The following is a 25,950-nucleotide window of genomic DNA, read 5'->3' on the forward strand; positions in this document are numbered from 1 at the left end:
CTCCAGCTGAACTCAGAAATCCTGGTCATCGGGTCCCAGCAGATGGCAAATCAAATACTGCCATCTGCTGGTTCCCTAGTAAATCACATTAAGCCTGTGGCAAAGAACCTTGGTGTTTGGTTTGATAGTAATTTAAATTTCGAGCAGTACAGCACAATGCTTGTTCAATCATGTTTTTATCAACTTAGAAATATAGCAAAAATTCGATCTATGTTAACTTTTAAGGACACCGAGACCATTTTACATGCCTTCATCTCATCACGCCTGGATTATTGCAACAGCCTTTTCACCTGTTTAACCCAAAAATGTATTGATCGACTCCAGACTGTCCAGAACTCAGCTGCCAGGCTTTTAACCAGAACAAAGAAATATGACCACATTACTCCTATTTTAGCTTCATTACACTGGCTCCCAGTATGTTTTAGAATTGACTTTAAAATTCTATTGATTACTTTTAAAGCTCTTCATGGCCTCTCGCCTTGGTATTGTAGCGGGACAGCGGTGTGGATTTGTGCATTGTATATTGAATAAATTTGGAGCTACTCCAAATTCCTCTTTTCCTCTCCCTGAGAGGAGCAGGGGGGTTAAAGATCAACTTTCAACAGACTGCTGAAGAGACCCCAGCGGAAGGGGGGGTGGAAAGTTGCTTTCTTTAAGTACTATGCCTGGGCAGTTGATCGTAAAACTGGCACCTTTTTGATCTACGAAGCTGATAACACGGTGCCTAACTGTTAAACTGACAAAGGGACACGAGCCAGCCATTGGCATCTCCCTGAACAGCCTATCAAAACTGGCCCCCCCACACACGTTTCCGTGGCAACTGACCTTATTCTTTGTTTTATTACCACATCAAAGGGATACTCCTTGTCTCACCTAAGTGTGACATTGTCCAGACACTGAACTGGACTGCAATCTCCAAAGACTCAAAGTTTAATTAAATCTTTAGTTACCTGATTACGTTTGCCTCTATTTGAGTAGTTATGTTATATGTTAACTGTTGTTGCTGTCTGTTGTTTATTAGTGCTGAAAAGAAGTTACTTGTGCAGTGTTTTTATTTTCAGCAAGACACTCCTTCATCTAATGTAATCCAAGCTTTCCTCATGTAACCTGAGCTCCCCCAAGTGGGCGAAATAAGTATTACATGCCCTCATCGGAAATGCCGTTAAATGTATAAATATCCTGACCACTAATGTGACAATTGTTTCCTGTTACCAAATGCCTAGAACAGTACAACCGTTCAACCATTGAGGTTCGATTGTGGAAAATGTTTGATTATAATACGTGCAAATAGATTTCTTTTCTTTAGACATTAAGTTTAGAAAGGCAGTCCCTTGGGAAACCTGAGACGCCCCCTGGGGAACCACGCCCCAGGCAACAAAAGAGCGACACGCGACCTGCTCGCACTCTCTCTCTCTTCTCTTGGCTGTTGGCTCTGCCACTCGGCTCGCCCCTCTGGACGCTTCGGCAGGAGCAGCGTGCCTCGCCAGGCAACGCCCAGACTCGGCCAGCGAGACAGGCCTTTTGTTCGCCTGAAGCTACACACCTGAAGCGCCGCGACATCGATCTGCCTTCAGTTTGTTTTATTTTCTTTATTTCTTTTGTTTGTTAAAGTTATGAGTCCGTTAAGTTACACTGGACTAATTCAGGAACGACCAAGTTCTATTTTAAGCCTTTTTCGTCGAGCCAACTTCACCGAGGTCAGACCAAGCCACGTGGTCTCGCCAGCTACAATGAAGGAAACCTGAAAACAGCCGAATTGCCAGACGGAGGAGGCGTTTTCAATCAGACACGGAGAACCCTGGAGAATCCCTAGCAAAAAGCCAGGATCGGCAGCTAGCGTGGGACCCGTGCAACAGGCCGAAAGCAGGCTGTCGACAAGCAGTAAGACTTAACACATGTTCTGTGATCAGATGTCCATTTTAACTCCTAAAATATAGCATTAGTTTACTTTAATTAGCTCCTATGCCGTATGAGTCAAATGCTTCCCACAATCGAACCTCCAGGCTCATTGTTCAGCAAATGTTTATGTTCCCTGTATTCAACCATCTTTTTATCACCTTAGTTAGAGAATAAATTCACTGTAATATAATCAAGAGCTGTGTGTGCTGCCTATTTATAGTTCCTGCCAAGAGAATTGACTCCTTAGATATGAGACTGACTGACTGATTTAAGATAATTGAGCGATTATTAACTAACTGATCACTAGTAATAATTGTATAATTATTCAAAACTACCTAGAGGTCCGGAGACTCTAGGATTATAACAACTCCGGTGGTGCCCTTAACGAGGAATTAAATAAAATGATTTTATGAATCTTAAAAATTCATAATTGGGTATCAATTCTCATAAATTTGTTAAAATGCATAACTAATAAATTTAGGTCTACTACAACAACTATTGCTTTGTGTTGTTGGCCAGAAAACTAGTAGTAAGACTTCTCTCTGTGTACACATATCCTATAGGCCTACAAGTACAATTTTGGCTGTATTATTTGTGTCCCCCTCAAAAATTGCTCTTGTGAAATTTTAGTTTAGTTTATTGTCCCCCCCACTACTGTGAGATGAGATTTACGCCCATGGTTTCAACAGCCTACAAGCATTGGTAGGTTAATGTGCTATCTTATGCTAAGCAGGTGCTGAGGAAGTTGTTCTGCCCAGACATAACGGGTCCTCACATTAATTAAGTTTTTTGAGCCTGCCTGTTTCCCCAGTGCCTACTAATTAGTCTTAATTAGTGGCTGGACTGATGAAGTTGTAGAAGCAGACACAATGCCTTGCTAGTGATTATACACTCCCTATAGTTTCTTCTGACTCTTCCCTCTGCTTCTCATCTGACCTTGACTGGACTCCTCCTGAATTCCCTCCTGTCATTATGTGACATTCAAATGGACAGGGAGTTGGTATTCAACAAACACTTAAACCTAAAGTGTATATTATTGGTCAAAATGCCTATGCATACCAAAAGAGTGGGCTTCATTGTTGTGGAGGGTTTATTGATGGGTTTTTGTTTTTAGCCTGTATTTTCATTTTTGCATTCAGGCAGTGTGATGACATTTACTAGTGTGTGGGTGTCCATATTGTGGATGAGCCCTAACTGCAGGGAGAAGCTGACTTATTCCTCTCTGACTGACAGCTTTAACAGCAGCCTGCAGTGACCCATAAAGAACAGCTGCAGAGATAATCATCTAATGTGCCTTTGCAGATAATGACCCTGTGTGATCTGACCTCCATTTTTTGGCCATCACCACTTCAACCAGGCGACAACTGCGTGAGTGAAGTTGAAAGATGACATGTCACTCGAAAGTGTGGATGCAGCAAACAGCATTGTTGCTACGACAGCCAGGAAACTGAGGCTTCCCAGTCCAAGGTAATTCCACTGGTTCATGACTGAATAACATCAATTTCTGATCAACAATAACATAACCAAAGTTGACATGGCTCAGGTCTAGTACTCTGCTGGAAGCAGAACACCAAACAGAAGACCTGCATGAGTAGAGGACAAGCCTTGGTCAAATACTTTGTGTACATACATGGCAGTATGTGGCCAAAAGTATGTCAACAAACCAGTGACGTAAGTACCACCAGTGCCCAGCTGTTTACAAGGGCCCACAAGGGACAGCGACAATTGACACGTGGATCGTGATCAAATGCTGTCATCCATTCATTCATACTGTCGGAGACGGCCGACTGTGGTGGTTTGAGTCAGGGATTTGCTAATGGCACTTCGGCTGCTGTCCGTGGTGCTGATCAAAGACTGCAGGTTTGCAATTGCGTAAAATTGCGTATGCCTGTGTGTACAAAAATGTGTTTTTGGGTCTGGGGGCCACAAGAAAAATATTTGCACCAAGGCTAATTACAATCATGTTGTGCTGCTGCAACAAAAATTTGTGCACTTTTGGTCCGTGGACATTTTCCATGGTTTGAGCCCATTACTTCTAGCTTAGGGAAATCTTTAATCACTGCTGCTGATTACACTGAGATTTTATACAACAGTATGTTTTTGTTTTTAACACTGTATGCTTTAAAAGTTATATGCAAATCAAATGTAGGCTACTGGAAATCAGCGGAGTCTCAAAATAGTAGGGTTTAGTTTGGAATGCAAATCACTCCAAACTAGAATTAGAATCAGAATCTGCTTTATTGTCAGGTAAATTTACACATACAAGAAATTTGCTTTGGTATTTTGGTACATAACAAGAAACATAGTAGGTACATAATGTAGGTAAGATAAAGCAAGTACTGCAGGTCAAAAATTATAAATATAAAATTAACAATAATAAGAAAACGATTAAGGATATACAATGTGGCTGTTATATTATGTTTAAATTATGTTTGTACAGGGATATACAAATTATTTACATGTGCAAATTTACATTATGAGTATACAGTATGAGAGTTAGTGTCAGTGGGTGTCCTAGGCCTTGTTGATGAGGCCAGCTGCAGACGGAAAGAAGCTGTTCTTGTGGTGCAAGGTTTTGGGCCATCTTCTCAGCAGGCTGAACGATACGCAGCAGTCTGCCCTTGTCCTTAGCAGGACCATCATTGTCAGCTCAGCTGCCCCGGGAAGTACATCCACATCTGCTGATGTTCAGCTCCCACTTGAGGTCCTGGGTGGTGATGGTGCCCAGGAAGTGGAAGGACCAGGATGAAAAAAAGTTGTGATTTGGACTTATTTGCAGGCGTTACTCATTTTATTGGAACCAATGACCACTAAACTAAAATTACTCAATGAAGCCTTTCGGCAGTGCCTACATTATTAACCAATCTTGAGTGCCAGTCTTTCAGAAGAGCCCAGAGCGAAAATGTAGGCCTTTATTATTTTATTTTTGGATTTGTGTTACATATATTGTGTCAGGAGAGACTTCATTTGAGTGAACATCAAAAATTTTATTTTTTATGTGTACAATGAATATGATAAATGTGTCTTTAGTGATTGGACACCATTGTGAAGATATGCTATTAAAGGGGGCCCCCAGAGGGGGGGTCAGTAAGGGCCCACAACACATTTTAGCCCAGGGTCCTCTAGTGTCTTTGATTGGAAATCCACATATGTTTGGCTATGTGTACTTCATCTTTTTTATTTTATTTTACGGGACTAACCAATGTTGTGAGTTAAACTCCATCCATTTGCAAATATTGTATGACAAGGATTAAAAGGCAACATGAAATACTTGAAATACTGTTGCATTCTTCATTTGTGAAGCTATTCCAGGCTTTTACCGCAGCTTCTTTCAGTTCTTGTTTGTTTCGGGGTGTTTCTCACTTCAGTCTCCTCTTAGGGAGGTGAAATGCATGCTCTATTGGGTTAAGGTCAGTGTATTGACTTGGCCAGTCTAAAACCTTCCACTTTTTTCCTTTGTTTTGTTGGCAGTGTGCTTTGGGTCATTGTCCTGCTGCATGATAAACTTCCTGTCAATTAATTTCAATGCATTTCTCTGTAAATTGGCAGACAAAATGTTTCTGTACACTTCTGAATTCATTCTGCGGCTGCTACCATCATCAGTTACATCATCAATAAATATTACTGAGCCTGTTCCAGAAGCAAGCTATGACATTACCTCCACCATTCTTCACAGATGAGCTTGTATGCTTCGGATCATAAGTATTTCCTTTCTTTCTCCACACTTTGGCCTTTCCATCACTTTGGTAGAGATTAATCTTGGTCTCATCAGTCCATAAGATCGTGTTCCAGAACTTTTGCAGCTCATCTCTGTATTTCTTTGCAAATTTCAATCTGGCCTTCCGATTGTTATTGCTGATGAGTGGTTTGCATCTTGTGGTGTGGCCTCTATATTTCTGCTCTCTGAGTCTTCTTCCAACAGTGGATTGTGATACCTTCACCCCTGCACTGTGGAGGTCGTTGTTGATGTCACTTTCTTATGTTTTGGGGGGGTTTCTTCACAGCTCTCACGATATTTCTGTCATTAACTACTGTTGTTTTCTTTGGCCGACCTGTTCGACGTCTGTTGCTCAGTACACCAGTAGTTTCTTTCTTTTTCAGGACATTCCAAATTGTTGTGCTTGGTATGCCCAATGTTTGTCCACTGGCTCTGGTCAGTCTTTTCTCAGCTTCACAGTGGCTTGCTTTTCTTTTGATCTTAAACCCAAATGTCTTCAGCAAAAACAAAGGAATTTGCCTTACCGTTCCAATACTTTTGGAGGGGACTGTAACATTAGATTTTCCATAAATTAAAATAGATGTGATTTTAATGGGTTTGTAAATAGATCACATTGTGGTGTAGTGCATAGTCTACAGCTACATAGGGATCTCAAAATATCTGACAGAGAGCAGACTGCTAAATGTGTTTACTTTAAAGCGGGCCGATAATCTGGACTTGCTCACATTTTCATCTTGAAAGTCAACTGTTCAACCTGCTTCCAGCACAGTGTGGATGAAAGGGCTATGGAGTGCACACTAAGCTCTGTATAAAAGGCATTAATGTCAAGCTACAGATCTCAGGGATGCTACGTAACCACTGGCAAAATTGGGAAGGCCTTTTCTTTGGCAGCTACTGACAGAGAAAAGACAGGGTCTGTAATGTGTTTGAAGCATAAGGGAGGAGTAAATCACTTTGTTCCCACTCACAGACACTTAACACACACACGCACGCGCACGCACACACACACACACACACACACACACACACACACACACACACACACACACACACACACACACACACACACACACACTCACACATATTCTTACCATCCATTGCGATACAAAGGCAGCACTAAAGAACACTTTGATGTGAAGCTACAGTCATGCTGGCACCTAAAGGAGTACTTTTTTGGAAGCCATAGCAGCAAGCAAGTAGAGGCACACTATACAGTTCCCCTCTGGAGCTTTGAGGGGAAATACAAGCAAACAGTTTTACCTGTTTACCCTGCCGTTGCTGCAGTCTGCACTGAGAGTCTGCACTGGGGGTAAAAATGAAAAAGAGAGACAGAGAGAGCAAAGGGTCTAGGGAGGGTACCATGATTGTGGGTTGAGAGTTCAGTGCTCACTTCAGCATCACAGCAGAGAGGAGCCAGCGCCCTGCAGTTTACATTTCCTGTGGTGAGAGTTTGCCATTTGCACTCAAATGTTATATTGGTTTTCCTCCAATACCAGTGGGAGCAGTCAAGTGAGTGAGTTGTTTGCTATAGAATAAAACCTCCTGACTATATTTTCCATGAGCAGAACATAATTTGAAGTGAAAGGCCACAGGGCCAGGGCAGAGTGGAGGTATGTGGCAACAAATTGAGCCAGTGTCTTATCTGCGTGTGCATGTGTGTGTATGCGAGTGTGTTCGTCTACCCAGCACTTGCCTTGTGGAACCCAGTTTCTCTGTGCAAGTAGGCATTATTTCAAACAATTATTGTGTGTTAGTGAGGTGGGGAGGGGTGAAGGAGCTCACAAAGACTCCTTTGATGCAGGCTAATTCCCAAGTCGTCGTCCCCCCCCACCCCACCCCCACCCCCCATTCGGCTCCACCTCGGGTCATTACATTTTAACACTCCATTGAAGCCGCAAATTACAATTTTTTGGCAACACAAATGCTCTTCTTGAAGAGTTATTTCTCTCGAGACAGAAATTGGCACTTGCAGGACTTGGCTGCTAGCGTTAGGATGCCAGATTCTACGGTTTGCGGGCGTATTACATATCATAGCCATATCATGCATATTACTTCTTGTTGCTTGCTTGATTGAAAAATCTGAACATCCTGAAAACCTCTGATGAAAGTCAAATGTCGTACAGTGAAAGCTTACCCTTATGACATGTTTATGAAAACTGTAAAATTATTGTCCAACACAGCTGTCATCGATCAGACCAAAGGGGGCAATAATGAACAATTTGCCCATTTAAAGTCTCTGCATATAACTGAAAGTTTTTTCTCGTACTGTAATGTCTCATTAGAAGCCATGGGAGTAAAAGCTGTTAATGAAAGCCCATAAACAGTAAGACTTGACTGGTGCTCATTTATTTTAATAGTGTAGAAACATTAAAGTAAGCAAGAGCTGAATAATGAGAGATCGTTGTGACTTTGCAGCTTCATCCACCTCTGTGCTGCTAGAATCATCCTCAAAATATACAATCTAAAATCCAACACATCAATTTATGTCCACATGTAAGTATTTTGCAAAATATCTTAGAGGGAAAGATAATGCCACATGGATTGTGCTTTTCTTCACTATATCAGACTGCACATTCATGCTGAATTTATTTCCAAAATGTTTAACAATATACATTCAGACCGTGCTGACATTTCACAGTTGTTTATTTGTACAATAATTGTTCAGGGCAGCTTCAAATGCTTAAAAAAAGATTAGGCAACTAAAATACACAGTTAAGGTTAGAGAAAGATTGAGATGCTGGATAATAAAGATACTTAGGACAAGTGCACATAGTGTCATTGATGTAAAAGCACCCAAAAGATCTGAAAGGGTCAGGTCCCCCAGTTTACCAAAGAAATAAAAGATTCTCACTTGACTCAGCCTTGCAGATAGTAGCGTGGCCTGATTGTCCCCAGGCTTTAGGGCATCGCTCTCAGAGATTTCGGCTGCAATCCGAACACAATGAAGGTGAATGGACTGGATTGAATTTGTTGTGCTCAAAGTATTGACAAATTAAAAACTTACAGTGCCTTGCGAAAGTATTCGGCCCCCTTGAACTTTTCGACCTTTTGCCACATTTCAGGCTTCAAACATAAAGATATAAAACTGTAATTTTTTGTGAAGAACCAACAACAAGTGGGACACAATCATGAAGTGGAACGAAATTTATTGGATATTTCAAACTTTTTTAACAAATAAAAAACTGAAAAATTGGGCGTGCAAAATTATTCAGCTCCTTTACTTTCAGTGCAGCAAACTCTCTCCAGAAGTTCAGTGAGGATCTCTGAATGATCCAATGCTGACCTAAATGACTAATGATGATAAATAGAATCCACCTGTGTGAAATCAAGTCTCCGTATAAATGCACCTGCTCTGTGATAGTCTCAGAGGTCCGTTTAAAGCGCAGAGAGCATCATGAAGAACAAGGAACACACCAGGCAGGTCCGAGATACTGTTGTGGAGAAGTTTAAAGCCGGATTTGGATACAAAAAGATTTCCCAAGCTTTAAACATCCCTAGGAGCACTGTGCAAGGGATAATATTGAAATGGAAGGAGTATCAGACCACTGCAAATCTACGAAGACCCGGCCGTCCCTCTAAACTTTCAGCTCATACAAGGAGAAGACTGATCAGAGATGCAGCCAAGAGGCCCATGATCACTCTGGATGAACTGCAGAGATCTACAGCTGAGGTGGGAGACTCTGTCCATAGGACAACAATCAGTCGTATACTGCACAAATCTGACCTTTATGGAAAAGTGGCAAGAAAAAAGCCATTTCTTAAAGATAAACATAAAAAGTCTCATTTAAAGTTTGCCACAAGCCACCTGGGAGACACACCAAACATGTGGAAGAAGGTGCTCTGGTCAGATGAAACCAAAATCGAACTTTTTGGCAACAATGCAAAACGTTATGTTTCGCGTAAAAGCAACACAGCTCATCACCCTGAACACACCATCCCCACTGTCAAACATGGTGGTGGCAGCATCATGGTTTGGGCCTGCTTTTCTTCAGCAGGGGCAGGGAAGATGGTTAAAATTGATGGGAAGATGGATGGAGCCAAATACAGGACCATTCTGGAAGAAAACCTGATGGAGTCTGCAAAAGACCTGAGACTGGGACGGAGATTTGTCTTTCAACAAGACAATGATCCAAAACATAAAGCAAAATCTACACTGGAATGGTTCACAAATAAACATATCCAGGTGTTAGAATGGCCAGACCTGAATCCAATCAAGAATCTGTGGAAAGAACTGAAAACTGCTGTTCACAAACGCTCTCCATCCAACCTCACTGAGCTCGAGCTGTTTTGCAAGGAGGAATGGGCAAAAATTTCAGTCTCTCGATGTGCAAAACTGATAGAGACGTACCCCAAGCGACTTACAGCTGTAATTGCAGCAAAAGGTGGCGCTACAAAGTATTAACTTAAGGGGGCTGAATAATTTTGCACTCCTAAGTTTTCAGTTTTGTTAAAAAAGATTGAAATATCCAATAAATTTCGTTCCACTTCATAATTGTGTCCCACTTGTTGTTGGTTCTTCACAAAAAATTACAGTTTTATATCTTTATGTTTGAAGCCTGAAATGTGGCAAAAGGTCGAAAAGTTCAAGGGGGCCGAATACTTTCGCAAGGCACTGTATGTAACTTTACATTAGCTCAACAGAAAGTAACTGGTAGCTGTATTTTATTACTGCCTACTTGTCCAATGTTGAGAACATCAGTTACAATCTGAGAGTAAACTGGTGTAGCCTGCAGCTCCGTCCTGTACCGACTGGTTCAGATGAAAGGGGTGGTGGCTGGAGGAGCTGAGGTTAGTAAAGCAAATAAGTGATGCTAACTAGTCCTTTTAAGCTAATGAGGAGACTTTTCTTGTGCAAATAAAATGCACCTCAGAAGGGAGGAGGTTTCTCATGTTGCACACAAAAGGCAAACATGAAGAACCGTATCTGTAACGATTCTGAGGTCATATTAACAGGGTTTTAGGGGGTGATGTCCAAAACATGCTGTGCAATAAATGTTAAATCACTGTAGAGAGCATTATAACCAACCAAATAACTTTCCCCAAATCTAAAGGTTGTAGTTCTTCCCCAGTAGACTGATCTTTGGCTGTTGGTTATATATTATCTGCTCCAGCTTTTCCAACTATTTGTTCAGACATATGGTGAAAATAATGTCCCAATGTGATGTGAAATTACATATTTGTCATTGGAAAACGTAAAATGTTCTTGGGGGAGGACCCACAAACCCCCCACCACCCTGACCATGACCACCAACATCAAAACATTCATCTAAAGCTCACATTAAACTGGGAAGACACTGAAGTTTTAAACTATTCTGATGTGCATCACATGCTCATGGACACAAGAGCAATACTGCGGAGACATGTTGTGTTGGGGTTTTATATTCAGACAAAAAATTTTGCTTCACCTTCGCTGCTATAACTCCATACTAGGGGAATCACTGGTGTCTGTTAATGCTAGCATTATAAAACATACTTACTGGTGACTTTTGTTTCTCCAGATTTGGACTTTGACTTCCACCTGCCCCAGAGACACAATATCCCTGTATGACAGAGTGTGGTCTGTTGCTATTAGCCCCACACTGAGGTAAGCTATTGCTCAGAATCACTCACAGTTTGCTTAACAGGAGCTACAAAGAGGTTGACAAATGTGGCTGTGATTGCTCACTCAGTTAAACGGGGTAAGCGCTGAGGAGGAGCAGACAGAGAGACAGAATGCTCTTCTTTAAAAGATCTCCTCAGTCATTGACGACTGCTCTTTTTCTATGAAGGCTGATGTTGTACTACATAGTAATATCCTCTACCATTAGTGGGTCAGTATGATTGTTTGACTGCTAAGAAATTTAACAGATAGCAAAAAACGGAAAGGTCCCTGCCAGCGCTCGACTGTGGGAATCCCTCACCTAACACAGCTCAGGCTTGTCTCCTCATTGATTCTTGCATCCGAGAGCACAACAACCATCCAGCATTTTGGCAATGCAAAAGTAACAAACTCTATCTTTTCATCTATAAACTCCATAAAATATGATTCTTTTTCACCAAAATCAGTGAATAAAGTTATAAAAGTTGTGTTTTTGTACAGTCATCAGTGAGGCCCCAAGCAGCTCTGCCAGGCCAGCACATTTGGTACCTATACCGTCTCCCAGAAACACACCGTTCATCTTCCGTTGTTCCAACCAGATGTTTGTCTCATTTTGTCTCAAACTGTAAATTCGTCAAATTCAGTTCCCCATATTGCCATTTTCCAAGTTTTAGTTGTGGTTGACAGGACCCTTGTATCTTCTTCTACATGCTTTAATGCTTGATATCTTTAATTTTTCAGTTACAAATGGGACATTTCATTGATACCAACAATAGCTCTTATTTTTATACTTTATACTTAGATACTTAATATATGGTGTTCTATAGGTTAGCTTACAAGGGAAAATATCTACCGTTAAGACGAACGTTTGCTTTCATATCTAAATTTGACAATGAGCGAGGATTAGATTGATCACTTTACAACTGCCTAAGCTTTATTTTTGGGCCTTTCAGTTAAGGGTTTTTTGGATATGGTTTCATCAGGATTCTAAAATAGAAAGGAGACAAATAATGGATTTCATAGTTGCCCTTGATAATCTATAGAACAAAATACTTAAAATTCAGCAGCCGTTTATTTTATCTATTTATTTTTTCCTTGTGTTTTTGTTTGTTTGGTCATAGTATTTCTCAGTATACTTCTTGCACCTTGTGCCTAAAAGACAATAAATATTTGATCACTATCCTTGAAGGTACTGACAGAAATGAGCTGAGAGCAGAACCACATTCTTTATAGTGGTGATTTAGAAGTGCCTTTGATTTCTCAGCCATGTTCACACCCAGACACTTAATAACACACAGTTACACACCCAGCATTGATGACATGCAGGCAGGCAGATGCAGAGCGCTGTAACAGTATCCTGACTTCAGCACCTGCTAGTCCAGCAGAGAGGCAGGTGATCATCCTTTGGTCTGCAGAGTGGAAACATCACAGGTCTGGGGTTTCCCATCTCGCTAAATAATTGCCTGCTTTGTAAACAGCTTCAGGATTAATTAAAACTAAGTGCAGAAGTTAATGTTAACCCCTGTGGTTTCTATCTGGACACGGACATTGTAATATCTTTTTAGCAGCAGGGCATCTGTTGACTAAATGAAGTAAATGACACCTTTAGATCATCTCCCAAACTGAAGAAGCAGGTTGCTCTTTTACTCTTGTCATTATCTACATTATACTGCTGCAGTACTTTGAAACCCATATCTAAAACTGAAAACAGTTTCAAAGACAACTGTATTCTCATGGAGTTAAAATTGAAATCGACACGCTACTTCCTGCACTGGCAGGGAATGTAAATTGTGCACTTCATTCATCATTTCTACAGATTGGAGCTGTTTTGGAACAGGTCTACATTAGTGTTCAAGCTCATTATGTAAAATATTTACCAGCTTTCATTCTGGATATATATTTTTATATATATAATTACCTCTAACCCCGTATCTGATCTGAATCCTTAATTATAGTCCAGTCATAGCTTGGTCCTTAGGCCCTGTAAATAAGTGAGGAGCAGATATGTCCTCATTTTCAATCTAAAACTGTAGCTCTTGCACACAAGGAAATAAGCAATCCAGTATATCAGCATACATGCATGGTGGCCTTGTCTGTCTGATCCAGGCCTCGGAGAGTCTCTCAGATCTGAGAGGAACAGGCAGGTTATCCACATCATTAATTCTCCAATTTGCTGGCTGAAATAGCAGACGGTACCTCAGCCCACCGCCCCCTTATAATGGAAACCTGCTCCCTACCTCTCACTGACCAATGGCCTGGTTAATTAAAACTCTTCTGGAAAGCAGGTGTCAACTCCCTGATAAACCCACTTCAGCCCCACACACCAAGTAACTCACCCCTCCAGCTAAAAGGAAAATAGTCTTTTTTCACCTCAGTTGATTAAGCATAAGGAAGATATGTAAGACCAAACCATACTAAACAGTTGAGAAAGTGCTGTATAGCCAGGGGCAAAGCCCTGCCCAGCGGGCTGCACGGGTAATTAGGTCTGAACTGAAAAAGTAAGGGACTTTTACCAATGTATCTGATTACCACTATTCTCTGCTATTATGCTACAGATGGATGGAGTGTCACATATGAACGCTTGGTCAAGACCCCTTGGCATCGCTTTTTAACGCCCTGGGAACACTTTAGCATCGTTTTTGCATGTGTAGGGCTCCGTGGTCAAGTTAGCAAGAATAAAAAATGTAACGTCCAGTTAAGTTAGAATGAATAAATATGCAACTTTCAAAATAGTGGGTAACATTGTAAAACATCGCTATTTGGTTAGGTTTAGGCAACAAGACTACTTAGTTAGGTTTAGGAAAAGACCATAGTTTGGGTTAAAATAACTATGTTACTTACGTGACTTAACTTACATAACTGAAGTCACAAAATTTACATAACTATAAACAGTCAGTGTTGATTTTTTTATTCACGTGGGAAAAACTAACTGGCTCATGAGTGAAAGCCGAGTTTTTGACCCATCTGTTCACCTGAACCACCTCCTTACTCAGGCTTTTATGTTATTTATGTCTACTTTTAGACATAGTGTTGAACAATGCTACAATGAGCGCTAAAGGGAGCCATGGGCGTTGGTACTAGACACCGAAGGATGTGACAAAGCGTAGGTATTTGAAACTCTAGGAATGAGAACGGACTGACACAACGCATGTGAACAACCCCTACAGTAGCATTGTACACAGCCAAAATCACACTATGCACACCTTAGGTAGCATTATGCCAACCCTATTACCAGTCAGAATGTTAATACTGGACAATTCTGAAAAACACAACTATGCATTGGCAATGGACGTAAATCATGTGCTGAATAACTGTCCAGCTGCATTATGTACATTGTCTGAGCTACTTGATGACATAATGATAATAGAGTACATATTAACAACAACTCTAAATCGCTTATGACTCGTCAGCTTTCATGTTGTCATGTTTTAGTCTGAAAGTGCTAAAAGAAATACTGAAACATTACATCTCAAACAACAGAGAATGAATTATGTGAAAAACACTGTCCTTGCAGGTTTGTCATTAAACACAGAAATAAGATCTGTGTAATGTAGCTTGGATGCAACAGACTTTTCTGTGGGAATACCAAATCCACATGTTCTGTCCTGATGCAGACATAGTTTGGAAGTAGTCTCAGCCTTTGTGTGTGTAAGTTTTATTTGTTTCATTCTGGTGTCTAGTGGCTTAAATGCTGTTTACAGTCTCTTTATAATAACTGCTGAATTATTGTTATTTTATCACGTAATGTTATTCTAAAATTATGTTTTTAAATAACCATCGGCAGAATATAGATATAGTATTGTTTCTTACATTGCCTTCAAACATAGTTGAACCCTGGTCTCCAGCAGTCTACATGGTTTTCAGTCAGAAGGCTGATTCTCTTCCCAGATGTAAGAATCAAGACAGGCGTCGTAATTCACTCTCTTTAACAGTTTGTGGCCTTGTGTCTGTGCCATGTGCCACTTCTGCAGATTTTGTGAGATGCTTAAAGGTTAGTTCAGAGTGAATGAGGTGAATGGTTGCTGCCTCCACAGGCATGTCTTTCATCACAGAACGGGAGAGAAGAGAGGGAGAGCAGCTTGTGTTAGAAATGTAACTTTCCCCGACTTCACTCAAACATGTCCTTCGATCAGTTACAGACTGAAGAGTTTAAAAAGTAGAACATTTTAACCAGGGAATTTATAGCACTATATATGCACTGACGTTCTACACAACCAACCCTAATTAAATACAACATTGATTCAAACAAATTGAGCTAGAGTCCAAGTCAAGTCTCAAGTCTCTCGTGGTTATAATGAATGTTGTATCACCTGCTGTGTTCAAACCAGGTTGCTAATAAAACTGCATAGCATAAGGAATTCTGTAACGGTAACCTGTTTTCATTTACATAGAACAACCATGTAGCCTAATGTACAATGTCTTTACAACTAATGACAGCTTATAAACTACTGTAAGTCAACACATCCCCCAGACTCTCAAACCCAGTGTAACATTATAACTAAATAAAACTGTAGCTTTACATGATGAATAATAAACCTGTAACCTGTTTGCAGCCGACGTTATTAATTAACGTGATGGCAGCCCGCAGGACTTAAATAAGTTTGGCAAGTAAGCAAACGCTCATTCATCTTTTCATAACGCAGTCAGAATTAACCTCCCGTAGGTTGTAGCTAAAGCAAGAAGCACGCTAATGTTAGGTTTCCGATGCTGAGCTCAACATGTTTACTAACCTCTGGTTACTAACCTATTTTGCGTTCAGCGCTTCTTTGTTTATAGATAACGGAGGGAGGGGAATAACAGCAAGCTCATCAGACCTTTCCTAAAAATAAACATTGTTCATGAGTCCCGCACCTCGAGTCAGAGTCAAGTCTGAAGTCTTTTGAGGACGAGTCTCGGGTCAAGTCTGAAGTCACCGTGTGCGACTTAAGTCAGACTCGAGTTCGAGTCTCAAACTCGAGTCCCCATCTCTGTGTGTGGGCTGTGCTGTAGCAGATGGTTGCATTTGATAATTACTAAAATGAATCGGTGCACATGGCACTGCCATTGTCTCTGACTTCTTCTTTTGTCTGTACAGTGCATCCAGCTTTCATCAATTGATGCACTTTAAATAGCATACAGTATATTGTCAACTAACACATATCATCCCACCTCTGTTTACACCATCCCCGTGTTTCTGTTGGATACTGGATATCATTTCAAGGTCTGTTAGTGAATATTATTGTGGGTGCGGTGAAATGCCAAGGCTAGTGCAGGACAGCCGCCCCTGCTCACTGCCGCCTCGGAAAGGATATTGATCCCATCAGTGGCCATGGACCTTGGCCTTTTTTTTCTCTCTCATATTCCTTTTTCCACACCACATTGTGTGCTCACACTCTACCCTCATTGATGGAGCTCATACTGGACAGGGTCAATGAAATATGACTAGGCACTACAGGAGGTTACAGGGGTAAAATAGGGTCGGATACGTTTTTCTCACACTCTGTTTGATTGTCTGTTTTTCTCCCTGTGAGTAAATATCTACTGTACATTGTTTTCAGTGATGACAATGATGAGACTCTGACCATTCCAGAAAACACAGTGATTTCTAATTTCTAATTTGAATTATAATTTTTATTCATAAAATTACCTTGAAAGGTCCTTTCAGACTAATTTTGTAACTTTTAGTTTTCATAAACTTTATTTTTCTGTTTACCAGTATGGTATATAACTGAAATAATTAGTGTGCCACATCTGGATTGGCATTTAGGAGACAAAGACAGGCCTAAACATGTTTTGAATGAGTGAGTGGGGTCCAAGAAAGAAATGTAAATTTACACAACTATTTTATATAATTGTACTTTTTTAGGTTTTGGTTGACGATCCCGACTTTAATGCCCCCCCAATGTCATAATTTATGTGTATATTGTCCGGTGCTAAACATACATCAAAACATAACCACCTCAAACAACACTGTAGAAACAAATGCAGCAGGTATGTAAGAAATAAACAATCCCGGATGTGATTTTTCATGATTAATCCACAATTGTGGAATTTCCTGGTCCACTGTTCCATGGCCAGAATGGAATTGCTACTCCTGGATCTGAGGTTTAACAGATTTGAATCAGATTTGGTCAGAGTCTCCCATGGTGATACCCAGATAATTGGAACTCACCCTCCTTTTAAAAAAATGGGAACCACCACCCCCAGTCTGACACTCCAAGTTTTTCCCTTGTCTTTGTTTTTATTTCACTAGGAAACCCAAGTGTTCCCAAACATGAGACCTTAACAATAATGATTCAAGCTCTGGCTTCTCTACACTGACCATGATGCTCAAGTCACTACGTAGCGAGAGGCTGGGCTCAAGTATGCAGCTTGTGTAGCGCCACAAGGTGGAGATTTGGTCCAATCCGTGTGGAAACTCGGAATTTACTTATGTTCCACACAAAACAAGGCTTATATTTGACGTTAAAGATTGCATTCGGTGCATATTTGCACCGTTCTGAAAGTCCTGTACCAAAATGGTCCAGTTAGGGGTGGGAATCACCAGAGGCCCCACGATACGATATTATCACGATATTTATGTTGCAATTAAATTTTATTTTATTTTAAATATATTAAGATATATTGCAATTTATTACCTTTTTCCAACTTCCAATTAGGTCCCTAAAGTCAAACTTTGTCAACATCTGTTTATCTAAAAAGTTCATATCACTTTTTAAGTCCTCTATATGGTCCTGTTAAGTTTTCTAGTGGACTAAAAAAGCTAAAGATTTTGTTATTCTAGTACCAAAAAGTTAAAACTCCCATCTGCAATTTATATACTAAAATATCGATACTTGGCGTCCATGTATCGATATAGTATTGCCATGGCATATATCACGATACTATACTGTATCGATTTTTTTCCCCCACCCCTATCCAGTATGAATACATGTGCCGTTACACCCCTAATATCCAGAGCTTTCAGCAATGTCATCCAGACCTGGCACCTTGCCACCGGGGAGCTTCTTGATTAGCAGCTTCTGGAGACCCCTGGGCCAGACAAGCCCAAAAGGCCCGCTTCTTCAGCTTTGACAGCCTCCTTAGGTTGCCACCACAACAGACATCTGATCTTTGCAGATGATGTTGTTTTGTTGGCTTCATCAGACTATGACCCTCACCTCGCACTAGGGCAGTTTGCAGCCGAGTGTTAAGCGGGATGAGATTCAGCACCTCCAAGTCTGCGGCTGTGGTTCTCTGCCAGAAAACTGTGGATTGCGAGTGCAGATAAAATGGAGTGTAAGATGGACAGGCGGACTGGTGCGACATCAGCAGTAATGTGGGCATTGTACCGGACTGTTGTGGTGAAGAGGGAGCTGAGTCAGATTTACCAGTCAATCTACGACTGGCTCCTCATACGCCAAGAGTGGCCCCAGAATGCCATGCTGGTACAGCCATGATTTAAACTTCTGGCAGACCAGTTCACTGCTTTTAGCCAACTCTCCAAAGCAATGCAGGTGGATCACATGCTGTATCATGGTGTATCATGGATCACTTTAAGTTTTTAATCTGTGAGAAATTCTATTAGTGATGAGTCTCCTGTTTGTTTATACTTCTCTTTCTCTCCCCCTTGTCTCAATCTCCCTCTCTCTGCTGTCTCTCCCCAGCTTTATACCTGGTGTGTGCAGGTCTAGGCAATAGGAAATGGGAGAGGTGGGTAGCTAATAGTTGACTGAGGTGTTTCCTGCAGACTTGCTCTCATTCAAACAAGATCCAACAGGTTGTGGGCTGGGCAGCTGCAGATGTATAGCAGCAGGTCAGCTCTCACACTGGGTCACGGCTGATAGGGTTTCTTGGACAAGGCTGGCTTTGACCTCAGCGCTCAGCTGGGTGCTTGTCCTGTTCATTTATCTTCTGTGGACACGAGGGTTGGAATTGGGAGATCACTCATTAGCTTTTTCTTCTGGATTGTCAGTTTGCATCCATGGTGCTGGAAGCTGCTTCTAAGAATAACAGTGGTGTGAAATAAGAAAAGGTACAATTCCTCTCATAATAATGAAGCGGGTATTTGCATGTCAATCCCTCAAGCCAAGTAACTATGGCTGTAACGGTTTTGAAACCAAGACCGAAATCGCGACCCAAAAGTCCAAGGTCTCGTGTCGCGGATCCAAGAGACAGAACCGCGACACATCCTCTCCACGGACTGTTGAACTCTCATTAAGACAGTGCAACTGTGGCGGCAGCCAGTGGAAGGTGGGCTCGGTAGTGGTGTATATTGTAGGCCATTTGTATTAACAGTAGGTTATTGTAATTTTCCACCTTAGTTTAGTGTTTATTTACTTGAATCTGCTCCTCTGCTCTGCTCCCCACACTCACACACACCTAGCCTGCACCTCTGGTCTGTCACGGCTGTCACACGCCGGCTTGCTCCGCCTCTTTCTGTCTCTCTCTCCCCTGTATGTGTCTCAGCTGATTTTCAGCAGTACGTTTTATAAAGTAAACTGAAACTTAACGTTAGTGAGTGACATCTGCAGTGGTGCGTTCACTGACACTCTGTACAGTAACATCCCCCCCCCCCGTGTCCGTTACCGTAATACCAGATAACATCTCTCTCTGTGTTTCTCTGCAAAATGCAAGTGGTCTTCCAAATATACTTTGGCAGGTGCAACTATACCTGGCCGGCCCGCTCAAGTAAAGTATATGTTGAAAACACTTAAGTTAGTGCAAGCTGTAAGCCTCCATTCATCCATCGTCAACCGCTTATCCTGCGTACAGGGTCGCGGGGGGCTGGAGCCAATCCTAGCTGACACTGGGCGAAAGGCGGGGTACACCCTGGACAGGTCACCAGTCCATCACAGGGGACAATTTCTACATCTACTACATAAATCCTCTTTCAGCCATGTACCCCGTGATGTAATTTTCTCTTTGTCTGAATAATTGCCAGATTATTATCCTAATTTATATCCATTTATGTAAAAGACACAGCAGCAATCCCATAAAGTCAGACTTATAACGTAACTGTAACACAACTCAAGTCTGGACAGAGTGGTGTCGGATTCAATACACAGGGAGATAAAATACACGTCTTGGTGAATATTTATTCAGACAGAAGCCTTTCTGAACATCACTGTGACTCAGTTATCTTATCTATCTTCTATGCACAAAAACAGTTTACTTTGTTTATGTAAGTAAAAGTAGCTTCAGTAAAAGTAAGCAAGACAATTGAAAAAAATACTCAATTACAAGTAAAAATTCTGCATTCAAAATTACACTAAAGTAGTGAGGAAGTATTACCAGCAAAAAGTAATTGAAATTTCAAAAAGAAAAAGTACTCATTGTACAGCCAAATGACCTCTGTCAGTCTTATGTTAATAAATGTTGCATTTATTGATGATTTATTAGTGATTCATTAACATGTAAAACATTTTGCTTACAATGGTTGATGGGAGCTGATTTCATTCATTTTAATTTAGAAACATTTGGGTAGTTTAAACTATGACCATGCCACATATTTTACAAACTGGTCATATGTTTTACATATAAAATCCCAACCTGAGTAAAAAAAAATGACTATAGCTGTCAGATAAATGTAGTGGGGTAAAAAGTACTATTTTCCCTCCGGAAAGAGTAAATATGGAATCTAATGGTGATACAGACACAGGTAATGAGGTGTTACGCTCATGCTGTAAGCTGCTGAATTGTAAATATAGTTTGAAGAGAAGACACTTGCAAGTATGGCTTGATCTCTTTGTGAGGAGACTCATCCGTGGTCATACTGTTTCATCATTTCTTTTTGGTGAAATATTTCATTTTATTTGGTTTATTTTATAGTATTCTATTTTGTACTTTTGTTAGTTGCTTTCTGGAGCTAGGCACAAATGAATTTTACTACACTCAATGTAATTTGATTTGATATTAGTTACATAGTTGAAGTGATGATTAGTAACTGAATTAGTTAATAAAGATCAGTGGAGAAAGGTAAAACCTTTTAAAACTCCTTTAGGAATAAAACACATGAACATTTATGTAAAAGACACCTATGCAGGGTCTGACATGAACGTCTTTCACTACCTGTGTGTTTCACTGTGACATCATTTGATGTAAATAACGTTGTCATTCAGTGCTCAAAAACTTTACACAAAATACGATAACCTTATTACATGTGTCTTTCTGTTGTGCGTTTCCCTGGCAGCCGATGTCAGCTAATGTCAGACCCTGTCTGTTTGACCAGAAGCCATCACACACAGACAGATGAAGCTGTGTTAAAGATCCCATGTCTGAAAAGGGCATATTAAATAAAGAAAGTGAAATAACAAACACTGAAACCCTTCTCACAATAAGAAAGTAGGGATTTGTCTTTGGTGGTCACTCATGCCAAGTAGCATAGAGTCAGTAATGTCTGCTCGTTGCTCTGTGCCAATTTCCTGCCAGACTAGGTGGGTATCCTGACTTGGAGCTGGGGTGGGGTTTGGCATGGGGGTACGCTACACTGACCACTAGTGTAGAGAAGGGGGGCTGGGCAGAAGTCAGTGAAGGGAGAAGCCACCCTGAAGAGAGGTGAGAACAGGGAGGGGGTTAGAATTGTTTTGTCTAGAATTCCTCAAGCACAACTACAAAGATGCTGCAGGGGCCAGAAGCGCTTTTGAAAGTTTCCAAAAGGAGAAAATGATTGTTGGATAAACCGTCCCCAATTCGGCACTTTCTCACCACCGCCGGGGAAGGACGACCTTTGACCTCCAGTATCAAAGTACAGGGTGACGCCACAGCAGCCACCCAGCCAGCCAGAGCCGGTCCTCTCTGACTGCACCCCCCCCACCACCGCCGCCACCACCACCCAACCTCACACACTCCAATTCCACCCCCACTGCTCTGCCCCACTCAACCGCAAGAAAAAGCCTGAAATTCATGTCTTTCTCTTTGGTCTCTCCCTAGCCGTCCCTGTGGCTCAGGAGTCAAGAATTCAATTAGTTAAAAAAAGAGAAGAAAAGAGCGAGGCTGCAACAATGCAGCGATAAGGGGGCAGAATGTGCGTTCCCACACGCTAAATACAGGGCGCTTTCCCTGGGGCCCACAGAGCAAGAGGACCCGCACCGCAGGAGGCGAGAATAATCACAGCTCCCTCTGAACCCCCTCATTACACACACTCTCACACACACACACACACACACACACCTTACATTCTTTACACACAGATAGCTTCATGCAGACACGCATTACAGGCAGGCATTCCCTTGAAGAGAGACACACCTTGCAAACTCCCCACACGCATAAACACACACTGAGAGGAACTTTGAGCACGCACACACACACACACACACACACACACACACACACACACAGCATATAAAGACCTCTCATTACATGGCCTCATACAGGTGTTCTCAGGTCTCAGGTTTACCAGGAAAGAGTGTTTTCATGTATTCGCTTTGCAAGACACACTTGTGTTAAACATGACACAAACACAATGTAGACAAACTACTGTCCAAGTCTGTTTCCAAAGGTTCAGAACAACAGATACTTGCAGAATAATATATGATAGAGGTGTTTTTTTCTTCCATTGTGGACTGTACATATACGGCATGTCACACAAAAATATACAGAGACCGGATCTACATATTTTTTTAACAGCTGAGTTTTCAGCTTGTTACACTCGAGCCTGCTGTATAGAGTGAAAACTGAAGAAAGTGCAAGTATTGTTTGTGTCTGTTCATTCAACTTAGATTACTCACTTACTACTGCCTATTTAATACATTGAATACAACTGTGCTATCTATAACTAACTTATCACTTAATCTGTCGATTATTTGTTTTTTCTGATGAATTGTTTTGTCCATAAGAAAGGCATGGGTGAATATCAATATTAGGACTGAAATGCTTAATTTGATGGTCATTGGATAGAAAATTGTCGACAACTTTAATGATAAGTTAATCATTTCAGTTAATAATCGAGCAAAAAGGCAAACATTTGCTGTGTCTTGGCTCCTGTTTTCTGTGTATTACTGTAAACTGAAAATCTTGACAAAGTCTTGGTAGGTAGGCCAGCCTGACCGTGCTTATTACTGTCCTGCGACAGCCACAGATACTGGAGTGTTTCCCCCTTTTTCTGTCAAAGCGTTTGATTTATTCAGTGAAGAAGAATTTTGACAAAAATAACAAAAGTGCGTCTTAATTAAATTGCCAACCCCAGATTTAATCATAAAAATTATAGAGAGATTAACTTTAACTAACAATTATTCGCTGGGGTTCTAATCACAATATTAACAAGAATGTATTTCTTCAAGAATATGTATCTCAATATGTAAATCAAGATGGTAAAAATATGTAGAATCTTAACAAAACCATCAGTACAGTGACAGATTGGGATGTAGCCGTAAGCAGATATAAGTCTTTATTAATCTATTTGACAACAACTATAACTTCCCCTTTGGACACCCTGAAGTGGAGGTTTCTGTATTAACAGAAAATTAAATGATAATATAGTTAAACAGAGCTGTAAAAATATAAATGTGTTCATTGGAGAAGTAATAATTCTTAAGAAATACTAATATTAAGTAAATGCTTAAACTACATTATATATCCTTTGTTATAAACCAGTTATTCAATGTTTATACACTGCATAAAAATGTTTAACTAAAGTGTTAACATAATTATTACAATGAACTTGAAATCATTGATTTGGATAACAGAATTTTGTAATTAATACAAAGTGTTGTTTTGAAATTTCTCAGAGCCCAGTCATGTTTAGATCATTTGTTTCTTAACACCAACAGTCCAAGACCCACAGATATTCCACTTACTATGCTCTCCTCACAGTGGTGAAGCTGGAACCAGGGAGTGTTTGGTGTTTTCACTTAATAAATTACTTCAATGATTATTGGATTATCAAATTTGTTGTAAATTTCCATTTGACTAATTGCGTATGAAATGAATTGTTTCAGCCCTAGATTTTTATACAAATAAAGGTTTTGGGATGTTGTGTTTGGAGTTTGTTGAAGCAGTAGGTCCGATTGGTTACATTTTCTGTGGAACTCATTGATAGATCTCTTCCACTGGTTTAATATGTTCTTGTAGTTGAGGCCAGGTTTTATATTGTGAATTATTAACAAAGATCGCTGTACCCAAAGTGTTAAGGTATACATGTGTATCCGGGCACTGTGGAGCCCTAACAGCGTGGGAGTTTGGGATGTGTACTAGCAGTGTTATTCATACACCACATTATCCTAATGAGCGTCACTCCCACCACATTTTGAGCAGGAGAAAGCTCTGTGATCACTGAAGCCCTGCTTCTAGTGGATCCCAATTTAAAAGATGTCAGTCGCGCTCCTTGCTGACCCCGACCATACAAACACTTGTCACAGAGACCTCCTTTCACTGATTCACACCAAAAATGGCACCAAATTATTGTGGATTGTTACTTTAACTCATTTTGGCTTAAAAATGTAGTTTTCAAATGGTCTTTCAACTGCGCGTTCAAAAGAAGTAAGTAAGTAAAATGTTTTGCTGTGTCATTACAGGGATATAGCTCAGTGCAGTGAAGTGTGTTCCTCCTCATGAAGGCTTTAGGTCATTTCTAAGTATCCATTAATTAGTATACATTATCCATCAATCAGTCAAAGTATCAATTAGGCCTAATCCATCATATAGTAAAGGACATAAGATTAAAAATGTATTGATATTTCTGTGTACAAGAATAAACAGACACAGAAAACTCACACAAGTTAGATATTCACTTCGCATCAAGAAAATTACACATCGAATAGCAATTTTCTTAAGATTGTCAATCTTTCTGCTGCTCATTCCGTTTGTAGTGGAAAACAATTATTCCAAGCTCAGTTTGAACATGTATTACAGCGAATGCAACATTATAACTATCTGGGACCAGAGAGCCAAGGAACTGAGGCAGTGTTTGTAGTAGGGCCTTAGAGATGAATAACATACAGTGGAGCTCCCGCCTTTTCATGTTAGATGCACTGGCGAGTGAGGAAGTTATCAGCTGTGATGATGAGCAGTGCACCTTAATACACAGAATCAAGAGGCAAGTTTGACCTTCAGCTTGGTTGTCATGTTTTCCTTAATGGGTCTTAAAAGTGAGTATTTATAAACTGAACAGTACTGTCATCCAATACACACTTTTTTTTTTTGTCAAAATCAGCAGATATCTCCTCACGGCCCTCGAGCTTTCCGTTTTGTGTGTGTGCTGGAAGATAATCTGGTGTTAAACAGCTCACGCTCTCTAAATGCTTGTAGTGACAGTTTGCTAACCCACAATTTAGCTAACGTTAGTTACAGTACTTGCTGTGTTGTTTATTCTATATCATGGTGTTTGTCATGGTGCTGGATTTCTGAGAATTTTGTCAGAATTTAAAACAAACTTAAGCTTGAACTTTATGCTTACTTAGACTTATAATGACCAGATTAAGTGTTTTTTTCAAGAGATTAATAATAAGTTAATTCTAATTTCACATTATCAAGTAAAAATGTCAAATGTGTAATATAATTGTAGAAATGTACTAGCTGGGGAAAGTCATTTAACATAAATAGTCTCACTATCCATGTTTATAATTTGATATAATACAATGAACAAGTCATGATGCTGGGGTCACAATTAAAATGCCAGTCAGAATAATAATGCTGTAATATCATCATGCCATGTATTAGCCTGACAAACATCACAGTTATCTGTATATGTAATTCATCAAGTAATTCATGACTCCAAAGAATGAAACTCTTGTTGCCATAAATATATGTGGAGCCTCTAATTAAGATATCTACCAATAAGTTTTGACTTTTGAAATGT

At 40.5% G+C, this 25,950-nt stretch overlaps 1 protein-coding gene across 1 annotated transcript in view; it reads left to right on the forward strand.

Annotated features, from left to right (window-relative positions):
- The first annotated feature begins 10,375 nt into the window (after positions 1-10,375).
- fbxw4 (F-box and WD repeat domain containing 4) overlaps positions 10,376-25,950 on the forward strand; it is a 50,011-nt gene continuing 34,436 nt past the window's right edge. Inside the window, exons 1-2 of the mRNA XM_046071369.1 lie at positions 10,376-10,405; positions 11,116-11,201. Coding sequence (XP_045927325.1) covers positions 10,376-10,405; positions 11,116-11,201 — 116 coding nt within the window. The remainder of the gene's footprint in view (positions 10,406-11,115; positions 11,202-25,950) is intronic.

The sequence above is a fragment of the Micropterus dolomieu genome, linkage group LG15 (genome assembly GCF_021292245.1).
Source record: "Micropterus dolomieu isolate WLL.071019.BEF.003 ecotype Adirondacks linkage group LG15, ASM2129224v1, whole genome shotgun sequence".
NCBI lineage: Eukaryota > Metazoa > Chordata > Actinopteri > Centrarchiformes > Centrarchidae > Micropterus > Micropterus dolomieu.